A 24,072-nucleotide genomic window follows, 5' to 3' on the forward strand; every position below is an offset into this window, starting at 1 on the left:
TCATTTAGGATTATGGTTAATTATTTATGAAGGTAAATCCATAAAGCCTAACAGCTGTATTAGAGAAATCTTCTGCCTGTGCATTTGCAAACACTGCAATTCCCACACTCCCAAGTTACTTCTGGGCTGTAAGTGTTGATGGGGAAGTGAGGAAGAACAGAGATTCTTCAGGAATATCCCACTAAATCAAATTTTGAAAGGAAAAATTTTGATTTAGATTGAGACTATAAAAGGAATTGAAGAAAACCAAAGTGTGGTGCGATTAGAGTTCCAATAGTGGTGAAAAAATTCCCATTTGGGTGTACTTAGACTACAAAGGATTCTCAACATGCAGGGGATGTTTAGTATAAAGTGACAAATTTAAGCAGATGTTTTCAAGGCAATCACTCAGTTTAGGAAAAATGCACCACTAAAAGTGCTTGATTTGCTGCAAGAATATTTGTAAATAATTTAAGGAAATACCTGAAATTACAGACCAGTTATTATGGCAATTGATTCAGCATCACAGCATCCCTCAAAGGGAGACAAGTCAGAAATATGAAACTGTCAGAACTTCCTTAAAACTCTAGCATGATACAGCCTAAATCTGCCACACAGCTGAAAAAAAAAGTGGAAGAAAAATTAAAAAGAAACCTAAAACAAGGATGACATGATTTCTGTGTGTGCCTTTTGGGACTTAAAGACAAAAAAAAAAAAAAAAAGGCATTTTCTGCCAAAGTCATTTGACGGAAGTTGTTCAATCCCAAATTTCCTTTCTATCTGCCTTGGGCAGAATTCTCAATTTCCTACAAGCAGAGTCCAAAGTGGGTTTGGAGGCTCCCTGGCACCTCCAGAGCTGTGCAGATCCAACACCTGCCCCTGAAGCCGCCTGGCGTTTTCCCCGATGCCAATGACACACTTTCCCTACTTTTCTCTCTCTGTTAACTCATAAAGGGAAAACTGGGAAGAGAGCAGCTCCTGCTGCAGGCTGGATTCATTAGAACACCCTGACAATGTGCTGCCAAACGAAGGGAGGCAAAACTGCTTCAGAAATATTTTTGTGTTTTAATTGTGTCGCGCTGCGTATTTTACCTGCCGGAGGTGGAAATATTTACAGCCTTCCATGTGTTTATAGAAAGATGTACATCTTTATCAGAGACTGAGGGGAAAAAGAAGAGAAACAAAGGTTTCTCTCTGTGAATATGGTCATGTAACAGGACAGTGAAGAACCTGAACCAGTTCAGAGCAAGAAGGATTTACAGAGCTCCAACTCCAACAGCAGTTGCATTTCTGAAGCAGCTTTTCCTTTCTCCTCAGTAGCAACTTCCATTTCTATGAAAATAAAAATGTTAGAGACATTCCCATTTCCTCCCATTCCACAGCCACCCTGCCTTTTTCACTAACAAAGAAAACCGTGTGCCTGTGTGCTCAGCAGCTATTTGGGTGTTAAATCCTTACCTGCTCCTCTTCCAAAGCCCTTCCAACAAGGGGTTTGCCACATCTGTCTTACTGCCAGAAGATTTTCACAGCATTAAACTGCCACGTCTACAAAACACTTTGTGTTGACCATTCTGAAAACCAGAGACACCTCACACTGAAAGGTGCATTTATTTACATTTAAAAGATAACCAGAGAAATCACTGACATTAATTTATTTCCTTCCAAGAATCCTTCCCCACCCTGTAAGCAGCAGACCTGGAGTCACATATGTTTATTCTTACAGCCAGGGGACTAAAATCCCTTCACAATGACAAGATATTTAAAATCTCTCCTTCTTAGAGAGCCAGCTTCATTTCAGGCTTTATTTAAAGAGAAAATCACATTCCCTCCACAAAGTGCTCCTTTAAGAGCCTGGATGTGGCTGATGCAGTGCCCAGACCCCAGCAGTAACTGGAATTTAAAGCTTTTAGACAATCTGCAGCTTTGTCTACTCTGCAGTATTTTGCGGGTTTCTTGTCTAGCTGGAGTGGGGAAAAATCCCCAAACCTTCATCTTGAGGATGGTGCTATTTTTTCCCTAATTTTGTTTATCTAAATGTTGTGCTACGGACAGGCAGCTGGGCCACCCAATTTCCTGAAATCACTGCCACGTCCCCTGCCCTCAGCTACGTCACCAGACCACTCACACACTAATGAAAGTGTGTGAATACATCATTTCAAAGTGTAAATTCTAGGAAAAGACATTTCCATACTGGATGCAGCTAACAACAACTGTAATTTAAAATATTGTCTTGGTTTAGTAACTTCCTGGAATTTGTGTGCACTGATTTCAGCAGATTTATTTTGACACAACTGAGAGGCTGAGCCCACCCCACTGAACGTGCAGACCTTTTGCATTATTACAAAGCAGAGTCCCCAGCAAATCTGCTTTAAGTGGGGCAGCTCTGGCAAACTAAAAATTAATCCTCTCCTCCTAATTTGTCCCAGGAGTGTGAACATTTTGTGGTAGATTTCTTGATTATGTGAAATCTTCCTGAAGAATCTTCACTCTGGATCTTAAAGAATGACACCACACATCAGACAGGTGCCAGACAAAATATATCTGTAAATTGTCCTCTGATCAATCCACTACTTCAAAAGTCAGATTAGAAATGTGATTTTACAAAAAGATGTTTATTCCCCACATCTTTCTTTATGGGGAACAGCTTCTTCCTTTAAGTCAAAATCCTTAATCATGAAGTGAGCCCATGTTTGTGAGACTAATTCCATAAAATCTCTAAGCTCAGAGAAACCCCAAGTGCAAGGTTGGTTTGACTTTTCCTGCCAGCATCTGGGTTGCAGTAATTCAGCATCTGGAAAGGTAAACAACACCCACTGGAGCCACTGGTGACCCTGGCCAGTAAAAAAAGCAACCTGGATAGCAAGAAACCAAGGCCCACAGCCAAGATAACTTCAAGTTATTCGATATTGATTCAACATTAAAATCCTCCTTGTTCTACTAAAGTCAAAATGAAATATTTTTATGTATTTTGAGCCTTATTAACACCTATTCTTCCTTTTTAAAACAAAACTTAATTGAAACCAGCTAGAAGAAGAAAGCTTCATTTATCACAAAGTGACATTTTGTAATTAAAATACAGTTCAGAACAAAATGTTTAGCTGCAAAGGCGTGAATTTTCCCTTCTTCACCATTGCTGCCAACTTGCTATTATTATGAGAACCAGAAAACTGGCTGTTGCTTCTTTTCACTGAAAATTAACTGGAAGGAAAGCAGGGATTGTTTGTCCAGAAACAAGATGCCAATTTGTTCTCTTTTTAAAGCATGGTGGAGATGCAGTGCTGTGACCATACACTGAGTTCTGTGGGGCTGGTCCATAGCTAGTGAAAAGTAATTAAAAATAGCAACAATTCCTTCACCTTTCTCACTCTTGCGTCGTTGAAGTCTCCATTTTCAGGTCAATTTATCTTTTATTGGCCCATTTGCTCTGTGTGACTTCCTCTAAACATACCCACAAGTTCACAAGGCTTTTCCCAGACAGCAGCACCCCCAAAATCAGTCTAGGAAATCTGGAAATTTCATTTGCAGGAGGTTAAAAGCAGGAAAGAAGCATCAGGTTACGGACAGCTGGCAACAAACCTGACCATTCTTAAATTTCTTTAAGTGGGTGTCTAACAAAAGAATCAGGTTGGTTTTTGAATGGAATCTTAAGAATTTTCATTTCAGAATGGAAAAGAATCCATTGTAAAATGAAAATGAAAGATTCCATTCTAAAATGAAAACTGTACACAATGCACATGAGCACTGCCTTTTACACTCACTTCTTGTGCCTAAAATGCTGAAAGGGCTCTGCTTGTAATAACTATAAGCTGTTGTAAGCTGGAAACCCAAAGCTGACTGACAAATTACTCTGGGATATATCAAGCCATTCATTCCTCTTCCTAAAACAACAATCTGTGTGCTAGAAAATCTCTGTGTCTATGCACAGCAGAAATAAATACAAACCTTCTCACAGAGGCACAGAAAATGTACAAGAAACTCTCATTCCTCTAAGCAGAATGGAAGGAGAGGGAACAATCATTTCCACTGCACCTTCCACTTTGAGACACAAATAAAAGGAGCAGAATTTGGTTTCAAAACCTGGCAGTGAACTCAGAGTGCTGAAAACATTCTTGCTCTCCTCACCAAGTGAGCGTGCTCCCAGGGCTCTGAAGTAGGTTAATCCCATGATTACAGCATTTGCAGAGGTTGGCAATGCTGCTCCAATCTCCTGCTGTACTTAGACACCAAATGAATAAAAATGCCTCTGGTACAAAGGTTAAGTACATTAAAGAAGAGTCATATGAAGCTTTAGCCACACCTCTGTCCGACACCAGAAAAAAAACCTGCAGGATCCAATGGATGCAGCTACTCAGTGATTCGCTGCTTTTTGCACAATCCTCCCACCCCAAACGCCATTTAGTGTTTTTTTTTAAAAAAAAGGGAGCACAAAGAGCACGTCCAATCACACAGTGAGTGCAGGGATTCACTGCCCTGGAGTGATCCAGTTCCCTTTCCAAACCTGTGTGTGAAACACCATCACTTGGAGCAATCCCTCCACTGCCAGTGCAAGCACTGGCCCAGCTGTGCACTCACTGGGGCAAGGCTGCTCCAGCTGCACTCCACTCTCACATCTAATGGCTGAATTCCAGACTCAAAGCTAAAATTTTCATGAAAGAAAAGTGTTTCCCTCAACAATACTGGCTTAGCAGTCACTTAATACTACCCTCTATTAGTAAATGTGTAAATTGATGTATCTAAGTAGATGAAATTCTGATGAACAGGAACATATTGATTATGAAATCTCAGACCTCAAAGCCCATCACACACAGCAGATCAAACGAAGATCCTGCTCCAAATGCTGGCAAAAGAACTTTCAGAGGTGATGCACTTGGAATATTTTGGCTTGGTCATGGCAGCATAAGCATATTAATGTTTTCTAGACATTAAATATCCATATTCCAGGGATGCTCAGTTTATATAAACAGCACTGGCAAGAGGGAACTGCTTGTGCTATACACTTACTAATTAAGATAATTCACTTTTGAGTGTAAAAATACTAAAAACTTTTTTTGGGAGAAAACACCCAGGTCCTTCTTTCAAGTCTGTTGTTTTTTTTTCTCCTCACAGACCCCCATTTTCAAATCTTTCCACTTGTCAGTTCTGAATAACTTGGTAAAAAAAAAAAAGGTATCTAAAGGGTTTTGAGTTTAATGCAGGCCAATAACCTTGAATATTTTAAAGCAGCTAGAAAGAAGCTTAACCACACATTTCAGCAAGTCTAAAGAGACATAATTTGAAAGGTATTTATAGCTAGTGCCTCTTTATTTTCACATCTCAGGCTTTTAGAACCTTTGCTCTAAACCTAAAGGGGAAATTTTCCCCCTTTGAACTGGGTTGCTTCAAATGGAAACTTCATTACTAACCTTAGAGAATTCAGCCTCCTCCAAACATCATCTGCTTTGAGAGAAAAAAGTAAATCAGCTTGTGTTTGGATATAATTAGTGTGAAATGACAGAAACTACAAAATCTGGCCTGCAGAGGTTATGGGGCATTAACAAAAGATGATGTTGTAATAGTTTAGCCTTATCAGCTGGAGATAGCCTGTGTGGAACAGAGCAAGAAGAAAGCACAGAAAATGTAAGGCTGCCTTCACAGAGTTCATCTGATGGTCAGTGAACTCACTTGAGCTTCAAGGTACATTTCTGAAGATAACCTCACATCCGTGAAAAAACACATGAAGAGATGCACCTTTGGGGTGTTTTCCCCCAGCTCACTCTCCAACCAGAGCATTCCCCTGTGATCCAGCTGTGGAAAACAACATATATTCACATATTCACAGCACAAATTTAATAAAAGATAAAAGTCCTCTTTGATAACTTCACTCCAAGGTGTAGCTCCGACTTTCTCCCTCTTGTCTTGGCCAACAGTTCCAAATGAGCTTCCTCGTTATGAAATATTCAAAACCAGATTAAATGTCCATAGAACCTCCCTGGAAGCCCAACTGTGAGTAAATGGTGAAAAACAAGTCACTTTTCACAACTTCAAGGCTTCATATTTCCTCTGTTGGGAACATTTTACTACAAAACTGGACTCCAGCAGCAAATGTCATGTTACTTGTTACAAGTGACATCTTTATCTGTCAATCTTAATAGGCAACAGGAAATACATTTTCCACAGTGTGTTTATAGAAGTGCTTACTGCACCTTTAAATTTCCATTGATTGCTTCATTACCAAACAGACTAATAAATCTCCCCTCAAAATTCTTTTTTTGTAATTAAATTTTGTCTTAAAAACAGAGGAGTTTAATACAAAAACGTGAAGTATTTTATATCAACACACAATAATTTCGCATACTAAAAATCCAATATCTGACTTCTCTATGGACATTTAACCCCAAATAATTGGTTCCACCACAAGATTAAAAAAAACCCAAACCCAAACCTCCTCTTTATCTTTATAATCTTTTCAGTACACCAGCAGTTTATGCATTGAATAGAATATGAGGAATTACTGAGTTAAGAAATTACTGGGAGAGTTTACTAGGTTTTTAAATATATGAAATATATATTTACTTTATCTTTATTTGCTTAAATGACCATGTCCCTGAAAATGGTTGTGAGATAATTTAAAATGAATGATGAAATTAAGATAAAATCCTAAAGGTTCTGAAACACAATAAAATAGAAGTTCATTTCTTCCATGAGATCTGACTCCAGAATCTTTGTTGTTTTTCTTAAATATGTCTGCATAAAAAACCCCCAGACATGACCCCTTTTTAATTAGCATTAAAGTGAGCTTTCAGGTTGGTAGGACTCCTTTCAAGCTGTTTTTGAACACCCAGACTGTGTTTGTTTCACTGAAGTAAATATCTAGCACTGAGTGGGACCACCTACACTTGTCTTGTAGGAAATGACTTGGCCTAAAAAGAATTATTATTAACTAGCATTATCCTGGACCTCATTAACACATGCACATGCAGATGAGCTTCAAAGTATGGGCCTTTCCATCATTTTAGAGTTAGATAATCTCTAATAAAGCTCAGATTGTTCATCCCCCTCAGCTCTAACCCTGGGATCATGTTAAGCATCTGTATCTTAACCAACTCTCAGTCTCTTCCCATTTGTTCCTCTGCCCAATTAATCCCTCCCAAATCCTGCTCTGACTGCACTCCTCTGAGGGCTGCACTGATGTCCAGTCATTCACACTATTCATTTTAAACTTATTTCAGAGGTATGTATGAAAGGAATTGCTCTGAGATGTAAGGAATTCAGATTTAGGTCCCATCAATAGCCACACATCCACATTCAGGCTGGGGTGTGATGCAAACAAAGCATCAGCTCCATCCTGAGTGCCAAGCACAGACAAAATGTGCCCCAAATGGAGCTCATTCCCTGACCACTTCCTTCCATTCTCTGAGCAGGACAAAGGTCTCCAGGAAACAGCAAGATGAGCTCAGCTCATTAAAAACTGTATGAAAATGTGTATCCTGAAGGGATGTTAAATGAGGCTTACACAGGCAACTTTGAGGCTCTGCTTCCTTAGAATTTTAGTGCTTAACCTTAGAGCCCCGGCATTTCTTTAATGCAATTAAACAGAGGCACAGATATAATGGATTGCTTTAGTTATAGTCTAGCACAGGGAAGGAAAATAGGCAGGAGAGATAAAGAATTCTGTAGGTAGCTTTCATTTTGATCTCCAGTGTCTCTCGAGCACGGCCATCCCTCTGACACGCTCCCCACAGCAGAGGCTGTGTTCTTCCACAGCCAATTTTACTGGCAAGGGCTGGGAACATGATTTTTAAAGAGGCATTTCAAATAGGTGCAATTTATAAAAAGAACTATAAGCCATAAATATCCTACACTATTAAATACAGCAAACACTGAACACACAAGGTAACCATGTCAAGATTAAACTTAAGCCATGCCTGAGTTCAGAGTACACCCAATTTCCCTGGTGCATTTAATTCACTTTATGTGACTTTGGACATTTGAATTCAATTTAAAACTTACACAGGAAACACAAGGCTGCAAAAAAAATAATGGTTCGTCCAACTACTACTGGTGTTTTTGCCTTCCACCCAGTTATCAGCACATTATTGTGACGTGTGAATATTACCCTCTTATTACTTCCAAGGCAATTTTATATTTAAAATGAAATTAATAGTTAACCTCAAAAGACTGCACTTAATTTCATTTCACTCCCTGAATCATCCTTTTCACTACTCAATTCTCCCTCTAACTAAACTAAGAGCATAAGAGGTGTAATTATAGATCACAGATTAGCTGTTCAGCATTTGCTGGTGGTTAAGGCAGGGTAGACTTTAAAGTAGGCTCCAGAGGAAGCTGCTGCTCTTGTCACTTGTAGAAGAATTTGCTGTGAAATGTTAATATTTAGAAGTCAAGGCTGGAGCTATCTGTGCTTTTGGACAATTTTGCAGGATATGTAGAGCCACTGGCAGGAGGATCTGGGAGAGGAAAAATCCCCCCAAACCCTGCAGCTCACCAGATTCAGTAACCCCAATGGAAGATGCTGGAAACACAGTAATGCAAATTTCTTTGGTTCCACTCCTAATGACTTTAGTATTGATGGAGCAACAGCTTGTTTTCATCCCTGACTGCCCCATCACAAAGAGAGACCACACATCCTTCCCACCTCTACCTCAAACTTGATCTACTGGGAGCAAGGACAGGCAGTGCTGGGACTCTGCTGCCAAAAGACAATTCACCCTCCTTCTCCTGTTTTTACTGCTGTTTTGCAGCAATGAGTAATGCTGTCTCTGGGAAATGGAAGCGAAAGCTACTCTGTTCTTGTCAGAATAATAATGGATATTGTGTTGGCAACTGTTCTCCTGCACTGCACAACTGCATAAATAAAAGGAATTGGGAAAAGCCAATACTGGAGTAAATAAAGGGGGTGAACTGCTGCTTGCAAATAAGTGATAATTGGGTTTGGTGTTTCAGCCTGGGCAGTGAGAACAGGATAAACACAGTGGCTAAATCAGAAGTGATTTCAACCCCACTGATCCTCATCTGTGGAGAGAGGCTCTGGGGAGAGGCTCTGGCTGCTCAGGAGGCTCAAAGCAGAAACATTTCAAGAATTTGAGCATCTCCACATGAGGTTTTACAGCCAGAACCAGACTGGAAATGGCCTTTGGCAGCTCTCAGGTTTAGCTCAATAGTGGGATATCCCAATCCTGGGCTATCAGCTCTGCCCCTACTCCTGTTGCAAGCAGAAGGAAAGATCCCAATGAGCATTCCTTTATTTTTCATGCAAAAGACCCCCACAGACACATTACATAGTTAAGCAAACTAAATATTGTCACACATGCAAAACAAAGCAAATGTAAAAGCAGAGAAATGCTCCTTTTCCTGTCCTTATACCAACACTAGCTATTATCTATAATAATGTTCAGATAAAAATAATACAAATAGGATGTCATTATTTCTGAGGACATGTTTATCTCTAATTCACTTTCAAGAGAAATGTGATGCTTCAACACATTCACAGAATCACAGAATAAGCTGAGTTGGAAGGGACTCACAAGGAACATCCACTCTATCACTTGACAACCCAAATACATTTTATGTATATATAATATATTACCTTTATTCTGGAGGACCAATAATGTCCATATTGATCCTATACACAGAATCAGGCGTGAGGGTCACAGCCACATCTTTTCTTCACTCCTGAGGAGCACAGTGAATGTCTGCCCTGACATATTTATCACAGGAAGTCTGAGCCTATTACGTGGCCAAATTCCCTACATATTTCTTTGAGCTCTTTAAGAGGAACATACCACAAGGCATGAATGAAGGGCTTACAGTTTCTGTAACAGTATTTCAAAATGGCACCAATTCTGTGGGTGACTTTTTCTTAACCAGAAGTGGTCAGATTTAAATAAACACTTCTAATTCAGGCTGGTTAAACACACAAACCAATCCCTGTACATGTCTGTTAACTTGTACATTCCTCCAAAGGTTTTTCTTCACAAGCTGATTAATGAAAATACTGTGATGTCAACACTGAGAGAGTGAAATGTGCTGGTTAAAGAACAAAATAGGAATCAGGATCCTCAGATTACACACCAAGCTCTGCCCTGATTTGTGCTGTAATCTTTGGAAAGTAAATGAGAGATCAGCACTGGTTCTTGATGCAAGGATCTGATCACCACTGAAATCAATCTGCATTTCCCCTATATGTACATAGGTCAAGAAAGCTCATTATTTTCCATAAAGTACATAAAATTATGTAAGATTGGAGGAATTTTCCCTAGTAATGTAAAAAACTATATACTACAATAATGTAGACACCAATGCTAAGTGCTATCTGTTTATTTCAGGGAAAATTAGTGAGCAATTTATAGTGGGATCAAACTAACATTCCAAATTTACTTTGATATCCCTTCAGCAAAATGGGAGCAGTTATCAACACAGCTGATACCTCTAATCTGTATTATACAGGTGAGCAACACTTTATTGCATTTTATAGGAAATTCTGCAAGTAGTACTAATAATGTTGATGAAAAAGGCAAAATGTTTCAGAAAATTACAAATGCCCAAATGCACATAGTGCAACATGCTGACAGAAATGTTATTCATTAATATTTATTGGGCAAGAAAATATCTTTGGATGAAGAATGCTACAAAAACATTATCATCACCAGCATACTTGTCCCTGTAGAATATTTTTCTGTGAGCCATATTAGGAAACTTCTACTTATCCAAACCTCTGGAGGTATTTTAGCTACTAATCTGGATGAATTAGGTCACTCCTGCTCAGTTATTCATTACACAATAGAATTTTCTTCCCTGAACTCTCTAAAACAAAAGTTTCCATTTAATAAAGTTCTTGCATGAATTTTGCAATTTTGCTGAGACTCTTTTCAATGACTGCAAGCAGAGAAAAAATTTTGCTGAAAATGAATTGATTTGCCTGTTTAGAAGTTCTCCTTCCTTATCAGCCCCAGCCCCACTTTCTCAGTATTTCAATCAAATCTCAGGGGTGGTTTTAGAGCAGAAGAGGATGAAGAAACAAGGTACAGCACAGGATGCACAGGTGATGCTCACAGCAGGTCCCCCAATGCAGAGCACTGGAGCACAGCAACACCCACCTGCATTTATGGATTGATACACGACTCAAATCCTCTCTGGAATATGCACTGCATTGAGCTCCTGATTACTCCTTTAAACTGAAATGCTTTGATGGCTGTTAAATCATTGAGAAATTGTAACAGAAGCTCTTGAGAAACGTTGTTCTTAATATTCAACAGATTATTGATTCCTCTGGTGAGGAGCAGCAAAGGAACACCAGCCCCAACCTTAGTTTAGGCAGATTTCCCTCAATTAAATACAACAATAAACATCATATCTGCAATAAGAGACAACATCCATCACCCCCAAAGAATCCTTCAATTAACAACCACAGACCCCCTTTGGTACATGGTATTTAAAACAGAATTCATGAGCTCTCTAATTGATGATAGGTTATTGGATAACCCTTGTTAATTATAGCTACACAATGTCAAAATTAATGATTTTCCCACCCCCTTTCAACTTGAGAATGAATTCATAACTTATATCAACTCACAAAAGAGGTGCAATTAATATTGTCAGTAATCATTTCACAAAAGAGATTTGTTAAAGGCAGGCATGTGGACACAATTAGTGTATCAATTAATGTTGCTGTTACTTGATCTATAAATTATTGAAAAACTCATAGTTACTGCAAGGAAACAAAGCAAATCCACTCTCAGTCAATGAAAGAAGCTACTTTGTTCATTACTCTTTAGATCAGATTTAAATTTTGCTGGATTCCATGAATCTTAGCTACATAATCAGAAAACTAAATGAACCTATAGCAATGTGACATTTTGAAATGCCTCATTATGGTGATGATGTTTTAATTGTTGGCAGTTGATCACAAAGTTTCTAAAACTAATTAATTTTAAAAGTAATCCACCATCACTATCCAATTCATTTAAAAAGTAATCCACCATCATAGCAGTTATTCATTTAAACTGAAGTTCCAACCTGGAAACACAGCTGCAAAAACTGCACCAAGATTTCTGTGTGTCAGCAAAACTGTAACTTTTACATCCATCAGAAACCTCCATTCCACTCTGGGGTTTAGCAATGAAAAACTGGATTCAAATGAGGTCTGAGAAACCCAAAACAGGGCTGAGGTAGCATCAGGCACCTCTGATGGAAACTGACAATGACAAAACGTAACCTCGTTTAAAGGCTTCCTATCCCCAAAGGCTTTTAAACTAACTAGGTAGCTCCTGTTTGATCTTAGTCTGACAAGAGTTTTGCTCCTGGGGATGCAAAGGTTTTCCTTTAGATAGTTAGACAGACCCCAGCCTCTCATTAGTGCTTAAAAGACCCAGGAAATAGATGTGGCTCTGCCACAGGCCCAGACTGCACACCAATGATCCTGCAGCCCCTGCTCTCCTTTTAATCAGCACTCAGGAGAGATAAAACGGGACAATTAAGCTTTTTGCCGTCGTGATCCCAAGAGGATCAGACTCCCATCTCCCACCTCCAAGCCAGCCCTGCCACGCAAACCCCCCTGGTGTAAACTCCTCACCTGGCAGGAACCAGCTCTCCCTCCTGGAGCAGGGCTTGGGCACCGGGGTGTCCATCCAGCCTGGACACGGCGCCCAGCTCCAGGCCAGGAGGAGAGCTCCAGCCCCAGCAGAGCACGTCCCACCCTCCCTGGATGTCCCATCGCCACTGGCTGCGTGCAGCAATCCCCAGCTTGGCGCCCTGCCTGCCCTGAGCTGCCCACGTGCTTCCCACACGCTCTGGAAACCCAATAAACATGAAAATCTCACCCAAGGGGAGCTGAGCATCAACCACCATCATGCTGAGTGCCAACGTGCCAAAGCTCCTCTCTGAATGTGCTCCCGTTCTTTACAAGCCCCTGTCATTCTGAAAATTGACTCAGGAGTCTTATAACGGGGATACAATGAGATATTGAATTGCAGAACAAACCCTAAGGTTCAAATAGAAAAATTACAGAATTTAAGTGCAAGAGGAAGAGATTAAATCTCTACAAAAGTCCCCATGTTTATTCCCCAGACACAGATCTGTGCTAAAATTTGGTAGCCTAGCTCACTTCTATACTGACCTCCCATTTCAATTTTTCTGTTCCGCTAATTTTGCAAGAAGGGATTTTCCCAGGCAGTTATCACTGTGAATTCAACATCAATGCACCACATTTCCCCCAGAGAGGTTTCTAAATCAATTTTAATTCTGATAGGCTCAAGTAAATGTTTTCAATTTGATTCAATAATCTATACATACTTACAACAAGGCCTTTCCCCCATGTACTACAAGACAAACATGGTTTATGTTTCTAACCACTCTGGCTAATAACAAAACTCTAATTTCCTATCCTGAACGATAAAAATGCACAATTTTTATCCACTTCTTAATGAACCAGATGACATAAACAAACAAAATAACATCAGCATTTAAGAGCATTAGTTATACCATTAATTCTCTAAACACTTCTTAAAGAACACATGACTTCTGGCAAACTCACCAAAAAAAAAAAAATTGTATCGCCAAAAAAAGTCCTCAAATTGAGCTTTCTAAACCTCCTGAGAATTTTTCACCATTTCCACTCAGAGAGCAGCATGAAACCTCTCCAGGATATCTTCTAAAATGTGAGCAATAAAGATAATTACAATGAAGTTACCAGCAGATATCAGCAAGAGCGGCATGAAGATTAGGGCTGGAGGTGGGGGATGGCAGAAATATAATCTCCTCTAATAACACCTAGTGCACTGTAAGCCTGTAAAATGGAATAAAGTGTAGGAAGGGGGGCTCTGGAGGTCAGGGTGAAACGCTGCTCCTCAAGGGACAAGGCGCTTCACAGCACAGAGAGGAAAAAGTGACAATCTGGGGAGGAAGGGAGGTGCCTGCCTCACTTCTGTTCCCATAATGGTATTTCCAGGCCAGTTAAAATTCCCATCCCTCTGCCAGGAGTGTGAGCAGGAAGCACCTCTAGAGCCCACCCAATCCTGCATCTGTCAGATCAGTATGGGCTGAATGCAAGGCAAAATTTGTACCTGATTTTTCAATAGCCTGCTTTTAAGGTTATCCAGGGTGATAATGTTAACATACAAAATTACAGTCTGATATGATCGTGTAAATATTGAATTAGCCACAGAACATCAGAGCTCCTCAGCTGTGCTTCTGTGCAAACAGAGAGGGTTTTGTATTTAAGTTCTTGACACTGCCTCCCAAACCAGCTCAGGTGACAGAGCACACACTGCAGAGCTGGACACGACCTCAAAGCTCATGGCTGTAAAAACCATGCCTAAAGAGAAGTGATCCAAAGGGAACTGCTCTGCGTGTACCCACAGAAAGAGTCTTCTGTGTGTGCCCAGAACATCAAAGAAATATTTGGTCAAATCTTTGCACCAGCATTGTCATTTGCCCCATCTGCAGCACAAACCAAACTATTTCCCTGTCACCCAAAAGTCAGCAGTCCATGCAACAGAGCCTAAAATCAGTTATATGAAATCCTAAGGAAACTTCAACCACACATTCCACCCTTCTGGCAGGGAGTTAGTCCATCCCAGCAGCAAGACTTTGCATTCACACTCACTAAATATCATTAGACTCCTCCTCGACTTTTTTTCCTAACCTGTCCAGGTTATTAAATTGTTAACTCATGACATCACAGTGGTATTAACTCAACGTAGGCATTATTACCACAAATGTACAAGTCACTGCTTTCTTTTTGGGCATTGTACATCAGTAAGAAGAGCTGCTCACATTTATCTGACACTTTATACTTTATATATTATATATAAAGTGTATATATACATATATATATATATATATATATATATATATACACATCTATATGTAAAGTATATATATATTTTTTAATATCTATACACCTTACAAATGCTAGGAATTAAGCTTTGTTTTATTTCAACACTCCACATAACAAACACCACCTTACTGGATATTTATGCAGATGAAGAGAACTAAAGATTTAGCTGACTCTACACAGAAGATTTAGGCTGAGATCAGGAAAGAACCCAGTCCCATGCTCCATCTCCACACTAATCCTCATCCCCTCAGAGTCACCCCAGAGCTCCAGAGTGGGATACAAATGTGGGACAGACATTCCATGCAGTGCTGTGAACTGCAGAAGGCAGGAGAACCACCAAAACAGTGGATAATACAGCAAAAGAAGCCTGTCCCTGCTCTGGATGGAGAGGGATGCATGGCTCTTCCAGAAGTGCAACAAAACACTGAGCTGAAAAAATAAAAAACACCACAGTTGAAATTTCTGTTGATACAGCAAAGACTGATTTCCTGGGAATACTCAGTTCCATTGCATAATCAAACTCATTGATTAGCAACATAAAAAACTTCATGTTAGCACTTGCTACCTGCCACTGCTCGCAGTTAATGAACTTGGGGGAAAAAAGGGAAAAAAAAATCCCTGTTTTTCACGTGTCCATCACTGCCACTATAGAGAGGAGGGCTCCTTTGTTGGAACACAGGGAAGTGCGTACAACTCAATGACAAGTAAATGAGCACACCAAGTTTCTTTTGACTGTGGCTCTGTGGGATTTGAATAGCAAACACTGTGTGCATTGTGCACCTTGTCTGTGTGCAGCATTCACTGCCCCAGCCCTGGGATGGCTCAGACTGCACAGACAGCGCTGATTCAGAATATCCTGGGATGTGCCACTGCCATTCCCTGTCCCTTCCAGCTCTCCAGACTCTCACATCGCTGCCACACAACATATTTTATTCTCCCCCTCAGCACTGAAGGTAATTTTCAGAATTTTCATTCGGGGGATAGAATCAGATTTTGGGCAGAGAAGTGTTCAGCTATTGTGATTTATGGAAATGTTTTTACACGTTGGATGCTGAATATTTTATTAACATAAATATCAAGTTCCTAAAAGAGTTGTTTGCTGGTATCAGAAGTTTCAGCCTCCAGCAGAAGAAATAACATAGGAGACATACATCAAAAAGATGTTATCCATATTGCAAAGAAATGACATTTTTTAATTTCCTGCCTGCCCCCAAAAACTGAATGATCACACAACCAAACCACTTTAACTTCATTTGCCTTAAACATCTTAGATCACATTCTCATTTACATCAAAGTTCCCCTTTTCTTGCCTTTCCCAACTGGAGCTTTTTAATCTTAAATGAATCATTTTTGATTTGTGAGTGCAGGCCTAGAGCAGTCATAAGGTTTTTAAACTATCTTCCTGAACAAACACTGAAATTTTTTAATTGCTGTGTTTTCTCCAAACTCTCGGATAAAGATTTCTGATACAAAAGCCAAAGGGAACACAAGGCCTTAGTAAATGTTTTGGTAGAACTGCTGCAGTAAATGGTATTTCTGCCCAGCAATTCAAGTTTACTATGAGTAAAATTTACATTATACATGATAAAGTTGCATTATACATGACTAAAATTGCATTATACATATATAAGCAAAGATGTTTTTTTTTTTTGTTTTAGGAAAATGAAAAAATGCTCAGAAGTAAATGGCTAAATGACACATCCACAGAAAGAAACAGAATTACAAACTCTAGAGCTCACATGAAAGTTCAAATCTTGTTGTGTTGTGTATTAAAACTATTTAATATGATTCTTTTCTTTTTGTTTTAGTTTTATTTGAGTAATTCATATTAAATCTGTTTTCAATCTCAGTTTCATGTGAATGCTTAAAAAAAAAACCCAAATATGGCTACACAGAGCAGCAAGAGCTAACACCACAATTTAAGGGCTTGGGCTCCAAGTTCATCTGTACTTAAAACCATAAGCAATAAAAGTACTAATAAAAATGTGAGGAGAAAAATCCCTACCAAAAATCTTTAAATAAGGATAAGCACCAAATTCATATGGTCCCATTTCTCACACTCAGCACTCCAAAGAACTGCTCTACAGTCTGAGGCAAAATTGTAAATACAAATATGAACTAATCAACCATGCATTTCTCCACAGCTTCTCCTTAATTTTGAGTTTTCTTCCTCCTCATTTATATTTCCACATACCAGATTACCAGATTAAATACTCTCTCCACAGATTGCTACTGAGTTCTCTAACTTCACAAAGGGTCAGTAAAATTCAAACTCCACGAACAGAAAGTGCATTTGAGCTCTGGTTAGTTCAAAACAAAGCAGAACAAAAAGCCATTAGAAGAAAATGTGTTTGTCAGCAGAGAAAAAGAAAAGTGATCTTTTGTTGAGTAATTTTAAAAACAGTATTTCTCTTTGTGAACCATAAATAATAGGCTAATTTTTTCTCATCTTTCAAAAGGATATGTTTTTTATGTCAGAGAATCAAACCCCATATTTCTGTAGCAGACTTCCACTGGTACAAAACAAATCCCACTTTCACTGAGCACACAGACAACAGAAGAGCCACAGATGTGCCAAAGGTGGCTGATGTAGGAGCTGATTAAAGTACAAAACACACACAAATAAAGAGAAATGAGTCACTACCTTTCTTTTTGGAGTCTTTCTTTGTGCTGGTTTTAACAGCCACTTGAAGTTCTGTCTCAGTTGACATCCTATATCCTTAGTCCTCTTCACACAGATCCAGGATCTCGGTCAGGCTCATTTAGAACGTCTCTCCAAGAGAATAATTTAGCCTTTCAGATACTATAACCCAAACAGTTCATCTCATTCACTCCTTTCGAGTGCTGTTAGGGAAGGAAACAAAAAGGAACAGTCATTTTCTGGGTTTAAGACATGAAAGGAAAATAAAAAAGCCAAACCATTGCGAGGGAGGAACACATGAAGTTCTCCATCTACTGAGCCAGTTGTCCATGACTTTAGATGCTTAAACATGATTATCTGTGCCTATCTCAAACATCTATATTTGAGTGTTTTGGCATATCCAAATGCCTTCACACTGCTTGGGGTGTAGAGAAGACCAGCACTTCTGGACCAGCAGCTGGAGGACACAGACCACAATGCAGGAAGTATTCCAATGCTGGAAATGTCACCAATAGCAAAAAAATCTGCAAAGACTCAATTCTCAAATGCACCGATTCCATATTGCCAGCGAGTAAGTACAGATTTTTACTCCTTCAATTCTGTTTCAGTCCTCTCATTCTCCTACTTGAACAAAGACAAATGAAAAATTAATTCATTCCTCATTCTGAGAACATCATACTTTGCCAATCCTCTTGCTTATGATAATGTTTCCAGCATAAAAGACTCTGTCTCCACATAAACAAAGCTGTAATTTTAACACCCATCTAGTAATCTTTCTTGCAAAGATCTCTGAAAATAGTTAACTAAACCCATGAAATATAAATGGGATAGGTGTACAAAGATAACATCTAGAGAGATAACATTTAGGGAGAAAGCTATGTATTTCTTGGGGACAAAAATGCCCCAGGTGTGAACCCACAGCAGGAATGTGCTGGAGCAGGATGAGGGAGGGAGGACTGGGGATGTCAGAGCTTTGGAGGCAAAGAACACACAAAGAATAAACATCTAAGCCAAAAAGAACCCATTGCTCCAATTCTCACTGCTGGTCCTTCCTGCTTTGAGGGATGAACCACTTACTCCAGCCAGTCTGTCGAGGGCAGAGGACCAGACTGTCCTGAAGCCATTTGTCAGGATGCTCCCTCACCAAATGCATCTTCTTACTGCCCTTTCTTTTTGTGAGAAAGTTCCCATTATTAGCACAATTACAGAGAAGTCCATCTGGCCTGTTGGAACAGCTGCCCACTTATTAAATAAGCATTTAATAAAGATATTAACCCAGCATATCAGCTGGTTAGATGGCCAGAGATTAACTGCAGTTAGAGTTATTTACTAATGTCCCTTCTTTGTCATTTAAGAAAGTAACAGACTGCAAACACTGGAATAGTTTTGACACTTTAAATCACTTTTCACAGTAAGGGCTGTGAAGCCACCAGCACTTTCAAATCCAGGCTCTTTTAACATTTTAAAATGCTTCAGTAACATTACACTGCCATGCACCGTCTGAAGTGATTTAATATTGCTGAAGTGTGTCAGGGGCTTTCTTTAATAAGCTCTTCAAATCTGTCTGTGTATTATAGAATATTCAAAGATAGCTTTTCAAAATCTGCTGAACTGATTTTGAAATACAAAATTCCCTGTTCCCCACTCTGTGGAATCTGAATAAGCACAGCATGGCAAAAAAAAAAAAAAAAAAAAAAAGGAGGAAAAAAAATCAAGCAAGGCACAAATTGAAGTTGCAGCGCTTGCTGAACACACCTGCTTGGTGTTGCAGACCTGAATAAACCAACAGCATCTCGCTGAAGCCTCTCAGCTGAGAACAGAGCAGGAAAGGACAAAGCAAATGAAGGCTGGTCAGGGAGGGAACAGCTCCCAGGGTGAGGTTTCCAGGAGCTCTCTGGCCGGGTGCGTGGACAGGGAGCCGCCTGTCCCCAGGCACAGCTGCTGGAGCAGCGCTGGGGGAACGCCCTCGCCCTCCTCACTCGCGCTTCAAATCCCCCCACGAGCGGGGAGAGAGAGGAGCTCTGAGCAGAACAGATGTCCCTCACAACCCCCATCTCCTTCCCCTCCCCCTGCCCGCAACCCAATTTAATAATATTTAGTTTTACAGCACAGTAGGGATGCATCAGCCTTTACAGCTCAATGGCACTTACTTAAAGCATCTCTCGAGTCACAGCTGGATTGACAGTTTATTTTTCGAGAATTTGGATTTATATTTACCCAAAGGTTAACTGCATAACTCTACAAGGAGCACTAACATGAGCCACTTTGCAAAACGGATATATTTATAATAGATCCACTTATTAAAAAATAAAAAAAAATACCAAATACCCCTGGGGTCCGTAGTTAAGCAAGTTTTAATGTCTTAGAAGGCCATTGTGGCTACAAAGCATCAGGAATGTCATCTCCTGTTGTCAGCTATTTCCAACAGGACAGCTGAAATAGTAGCATCTGAATGGCACTGAATATTTTAAAGTAACAACATATGACTGCTATCTCATCTGAAACTCTCCAGAAAAGCTATATCCCCTCGAGGCTATCCCACTGAGTAATATTTTTTAAAATAAATGCATGCCTGTTTTTGGACAGGTTCACATATTGATTTACTTTCAAACCTAATCAGGTCATACTCTCGCAGGCTCATAGATCCTTGAATAAAGTAATAGGTATCTTTGTAAAGGAGCACATAAACATCTGTCAGACACCAGCCATAGTTCAAACTGAATTTGCTACTGAGACAATTCCTCCAAAAGTATGGGTCTTTATGTAAGCCACATTAGTAAACTTCCATGCACTGTCCATATTTCAGCCGTTTATTACCCAGATGAGAATGGCAGTCAATCTGCTCCTCACTGCAACAGCTTTCATTGTCTCCACCAATCTAGGTCACCGTTGTTAAATACCACAGCCTCCTCCCAACTGTGGGAAGTACTGCAGCATGTGTTTTATCAATGAGGTGCTATTTGCTTTGATCACTTCTGCCACATTTCTCTCCCTGCTCTAAAGGCAAAATTTTGTTAGCTGCATTTCCAAAAAAAAAAAAAAAAAAAAAAAATCCATCATCTTACACATATCCATCCACTCTAACAATCTCCTTGTGTGCCTTGCTACTGCTCCAGCTATTGCAGTGTTATGTGCATGCCTCAGCTTTTCCTAAAGAGGATTCTGAGCTCTTCGTTTTAACAAAATACTGACATTTTCCGTGGCCTTATTAAGTGGCTACAGCAGGAACACAATCAGCGCATTCTGGAATTAACCGGCTCTTAATTCCAGGAGAAGTTCTTAAGCCTGTGTTCTCTATTACTCCTACGCCAGCACAAAACCTAAAGCCTTAGCAAAGAAATATTTCTGTAAATTCACTTTGCAGTTAGGATTAACAAAGGTTGGACCCTTTATGCACGGGGAAATTAGTCCCAAGCTCCACTCGCCTCCCCCACACGCCTGTGAAACAACAATTTCTGTCAAATCATTTGTCTTTTCAACCACGCTTCAGTGAGCTCTTGTAGGGGTTATTAGGAGACTTCCCTTGGCCCAAGTTATGAAGGAGGTCAGACAAGATGATCATAATACTTCCCCTCTGGCTTTCAAATACGTGAATTAATTAATTTTCTTTGGGACTTCAAAACTTAAGAAGTTCCCTCCCCTGAAAGCAGTTTCCATCTGCTTATATAAAGAAAAGCAGTCTTAGAAAGGATTTGCAACTAAGCCCTGGCATTCCCTAGGTATTTAACTTCTCCACAGCCACAAAGTGGGATTTGACAAGAGGATGGCACCTCCCAAACACTGGTTTGACAAAACAAAAGCTGTGCTCCCATCCTTAGCTCCCGCTTTTATGCCTCTGGAGTCCTGCAATTAATTTTTTCTCCTCCAAAGCTCCCAACATAATCATGTTGATGCCTGTGGTTTTACAAGTGTTAAGCAAAGCCCAAACATACTGAAAGGGTAAAGTGTAAGTGAAAATAGAAGTGAAGAGTGCTGTGATCCTGGAAAACTAAAACCAGTTCAAGTGTAAGGGTCTGAATCCTGGGAGAAAATGTTACTCACCCACTTCCCACCTGCCCTCAAAGCCTAACAGAGAACAGCAGTGGGACCACACACAAAGAGAGGATGGAAAACCCATCCTTGCCACCAGTGCTCTTTGTACCCTCCAGGGAGAAGGGCCAGGAAATCCTCGGGTGCTGCTCACACTGTTTTGTACTCATCAGCTCATTTCCCCAATGGTCAGGGCTGGCGAACATCAGAGGACTCATCTGTCACAGCAGGCACTGCACTAATTCCAACAGGAACCCAAGGGACTGATCCAAAACCCACTGATACACTGCAGCTAACAGGGCCTGCAAGTAAGGACCAGAAAAGGACAAAGCTGAGGTGAAAGAGAGATTGAGACACTGACAGAGAGGAGAAAATGAGAAGGAAACAAAAGCAAACAGGAGAGCTGCCGGTAACGCTCCATTACAGCAAATTCTGTCAAGTGTTTATCAGGACTGTGCACTGGAATTCTGGCTGCCCTGCCCAGCCTCTGTTGGATTGTTCGTGGGTCTGTCCCTCCCCTCTGTTTTGCCATTTCCCCCATAAGAGCAGAATGCACTGCTTCCAGTGACAAAGCCAAAGGAGTCTCTTTCATGGCGCTCCATGCGAGCACTGCCTTTTCCTGCCGTTTCTTTACTGGTATTTCTGCAGCCTGTAAAGGTGAAAGGAGTTTTACTGTTGACATGCACAAACTGAGATACTACACAAACATTTATTCCCCTACAAACCCTCCCCTGGAACCCAGCACCCTTCATCTCCCACTCACTCCCTAAATTAGACAGCTTTTAAAACTCACAGCTGCCTCCAGATCTCATATTTAGTTTTGTTTGCTCTAAAATCAGCATGTATTTCCCTCCATCCCTGATTTTCTATATATTGATAAAGGAACAGTTTTATGTCCTTTATGCAGTTTTCTGTACTATGTCGGTAGTGTCTTCCAGAACAACACTGCCAAATAACCCTTTTTAATTCATCCAATATCAGAAAAATACCTAGTACTCCAACCACAGCATTTAATTTCCCTTAGTATTTAAATGCTGTAGTTGACTGTATTCATAAAATACTTCTCTTATCTCCTGAAAACAAGAAGCTCTTTTTTAAACAAAATCCTACATGTAACTTAGGCTAATAACACATTTTATTAAGGTTATTGTGGTTTAAACTATGCTTCATTTTCTGTCTCTAGGACATCTTTCAGGCATGTTACCCAGTCTCTCAGATGGGGTAAACAGCACCACTGAAGCTGATTCACCACTGAAGAGCATCTTGGCAAAAAACTGACCTATACAACATTTCTAAAGTAAGATTTTTATTAGTATTCCAACGATGGCAGGAATAATTACTGAAATTCCTCCTGGAAATCACTCCATGTCGTGGTGAATACTGCACTCCACTCCACCAATTATTCACCAGAAGTGCTGTGAATTTTCTACTCACAGAAAATGCTGACCGGATTAAAAAGAAGCTTTTCAAAGGAATGAATTGATTTCATCAACATTTTTAATGGCAAATTACTAACATTTCATTTTAATATTCCAGTTTCTATTTTCTATTATACAGGGCAGCACTCATGCAACAAAGGCAAAATAGAAGACACGGACTTGCTTTAAAGGATTTTTGAAATATTGAAGGTATGGCATTTGAATTCAGGAAAAACTACATCTCCTCTGCCCATGGAATGCAGCTCCAGCCCAGAGAGCTGAAAACCAGGAACAAACCCAGTGTGCTGGGGTATAGATACAGCACTCATCATTCCTTTAAATGCACTTTCTCACTCAAAACTCCACTCAGAGTGCTTTTGTAAGCTTTAGCAGGGTATCACATCAAAAAGGAGCAGGCTTAAAAACTCCACATCATTCCTCTGATACCACATAGCAGATAACAGAGGAAATCATTCAGATAGGACTAGAGATTGCTCAGTGAATTACCTAATGCTTTTCCCACAGGAATTGTTCTACTCCAGGACTTCACTGCTCCCAGATTCCCACACTGCTGACCCTGGAGCAGAAAAGAGAAGGAATTTCTGATCATGCTGTGCCAGAGCAAACCAGAAACCAAAGTCACAACCACTCCAAGCACAGGCAGGCTGTGCCTGTGCCCCGAGCCCCGGCAGCAGAAACTGCCTCACCTCTACCCAAGTCAATAAAGTCACACCAGCACAAAATCAATGGCCTTGCATTTGACTCATATTGGCTAATTCCAATGATTTTAATGGAGCTGGAGTTACACCAATTTCATGCTGGTGTATCTGCATTAGTGTCAGAGAAGTTATGCCAGCATGACTGATGCAAACAAGAGCAGACAAACCAACCCCTCCATGGCTAAAATTCAGTGTCATTAACTCCAAAGCCACGAGAAAATGCAGATCTGTACGTTACCCAAGCAGGGCCTTTGGAATTTATTTTTGCAAAGCAGAAGAACAGCTCTTTTGTGATCCTCTCAGCACCAAAGAAACAGGGACTAAGAAGGCAAAGAGGACAAAGTACACAGTTGGGAACACAGTATTCTGTAATTAGAGCTGTTAAATGATTACTAAAGTGCAGTGGTGCAATCATCACACTGGAGGAAAGGGAGAAGCGTGCAGTCAGGAGCA

General features: G+C 40.1%; 1 protein-coding gene across 4 annotated transcripts in view; it reads right to left on the reverse strand.

Moving 5' to 3' along the window:
• Positions 1–24,072, reverse strand: part of DAB1 (DAB adaptor protein 1) — a 416,327-nt gene that overhangs the window by 83,859 nt on the left and 308,396 nt on the right. For all 4 annotated transcript variants that reach the window (XM_059478670.1, XM_059478669.1, XM_059478671.1 and 1 more), the window contains one exon: positions 17,457–17,656. In XM_059478670.1, coding sequence (XP_059334653.1) covers positions 17,457–17,523 — 67 coding nt within the window. In that variant the 5' untranslated portion in view covers positions 17,524–17,656. The remainder of the gene's footprint in view (positions 1–17,456; positions 17,657–24,072) is intronic.

Source organism: Ammospiza nelsoni, chromosome 9 (assembly GCF_027579445.1).
Source record: "Ammospiza nelsoni isolate bAmmNel1 chromosome 9, bAmmNel1.pri, whole genome shotgun sequence".
Classification (NCBI taxonomy): domain Eukaryota; kingdom Metazoa; phylum Chordata; class Aves; order Passeriformes; family Passerellidae; genus Ammospiza; species Ammospiza nelsoni.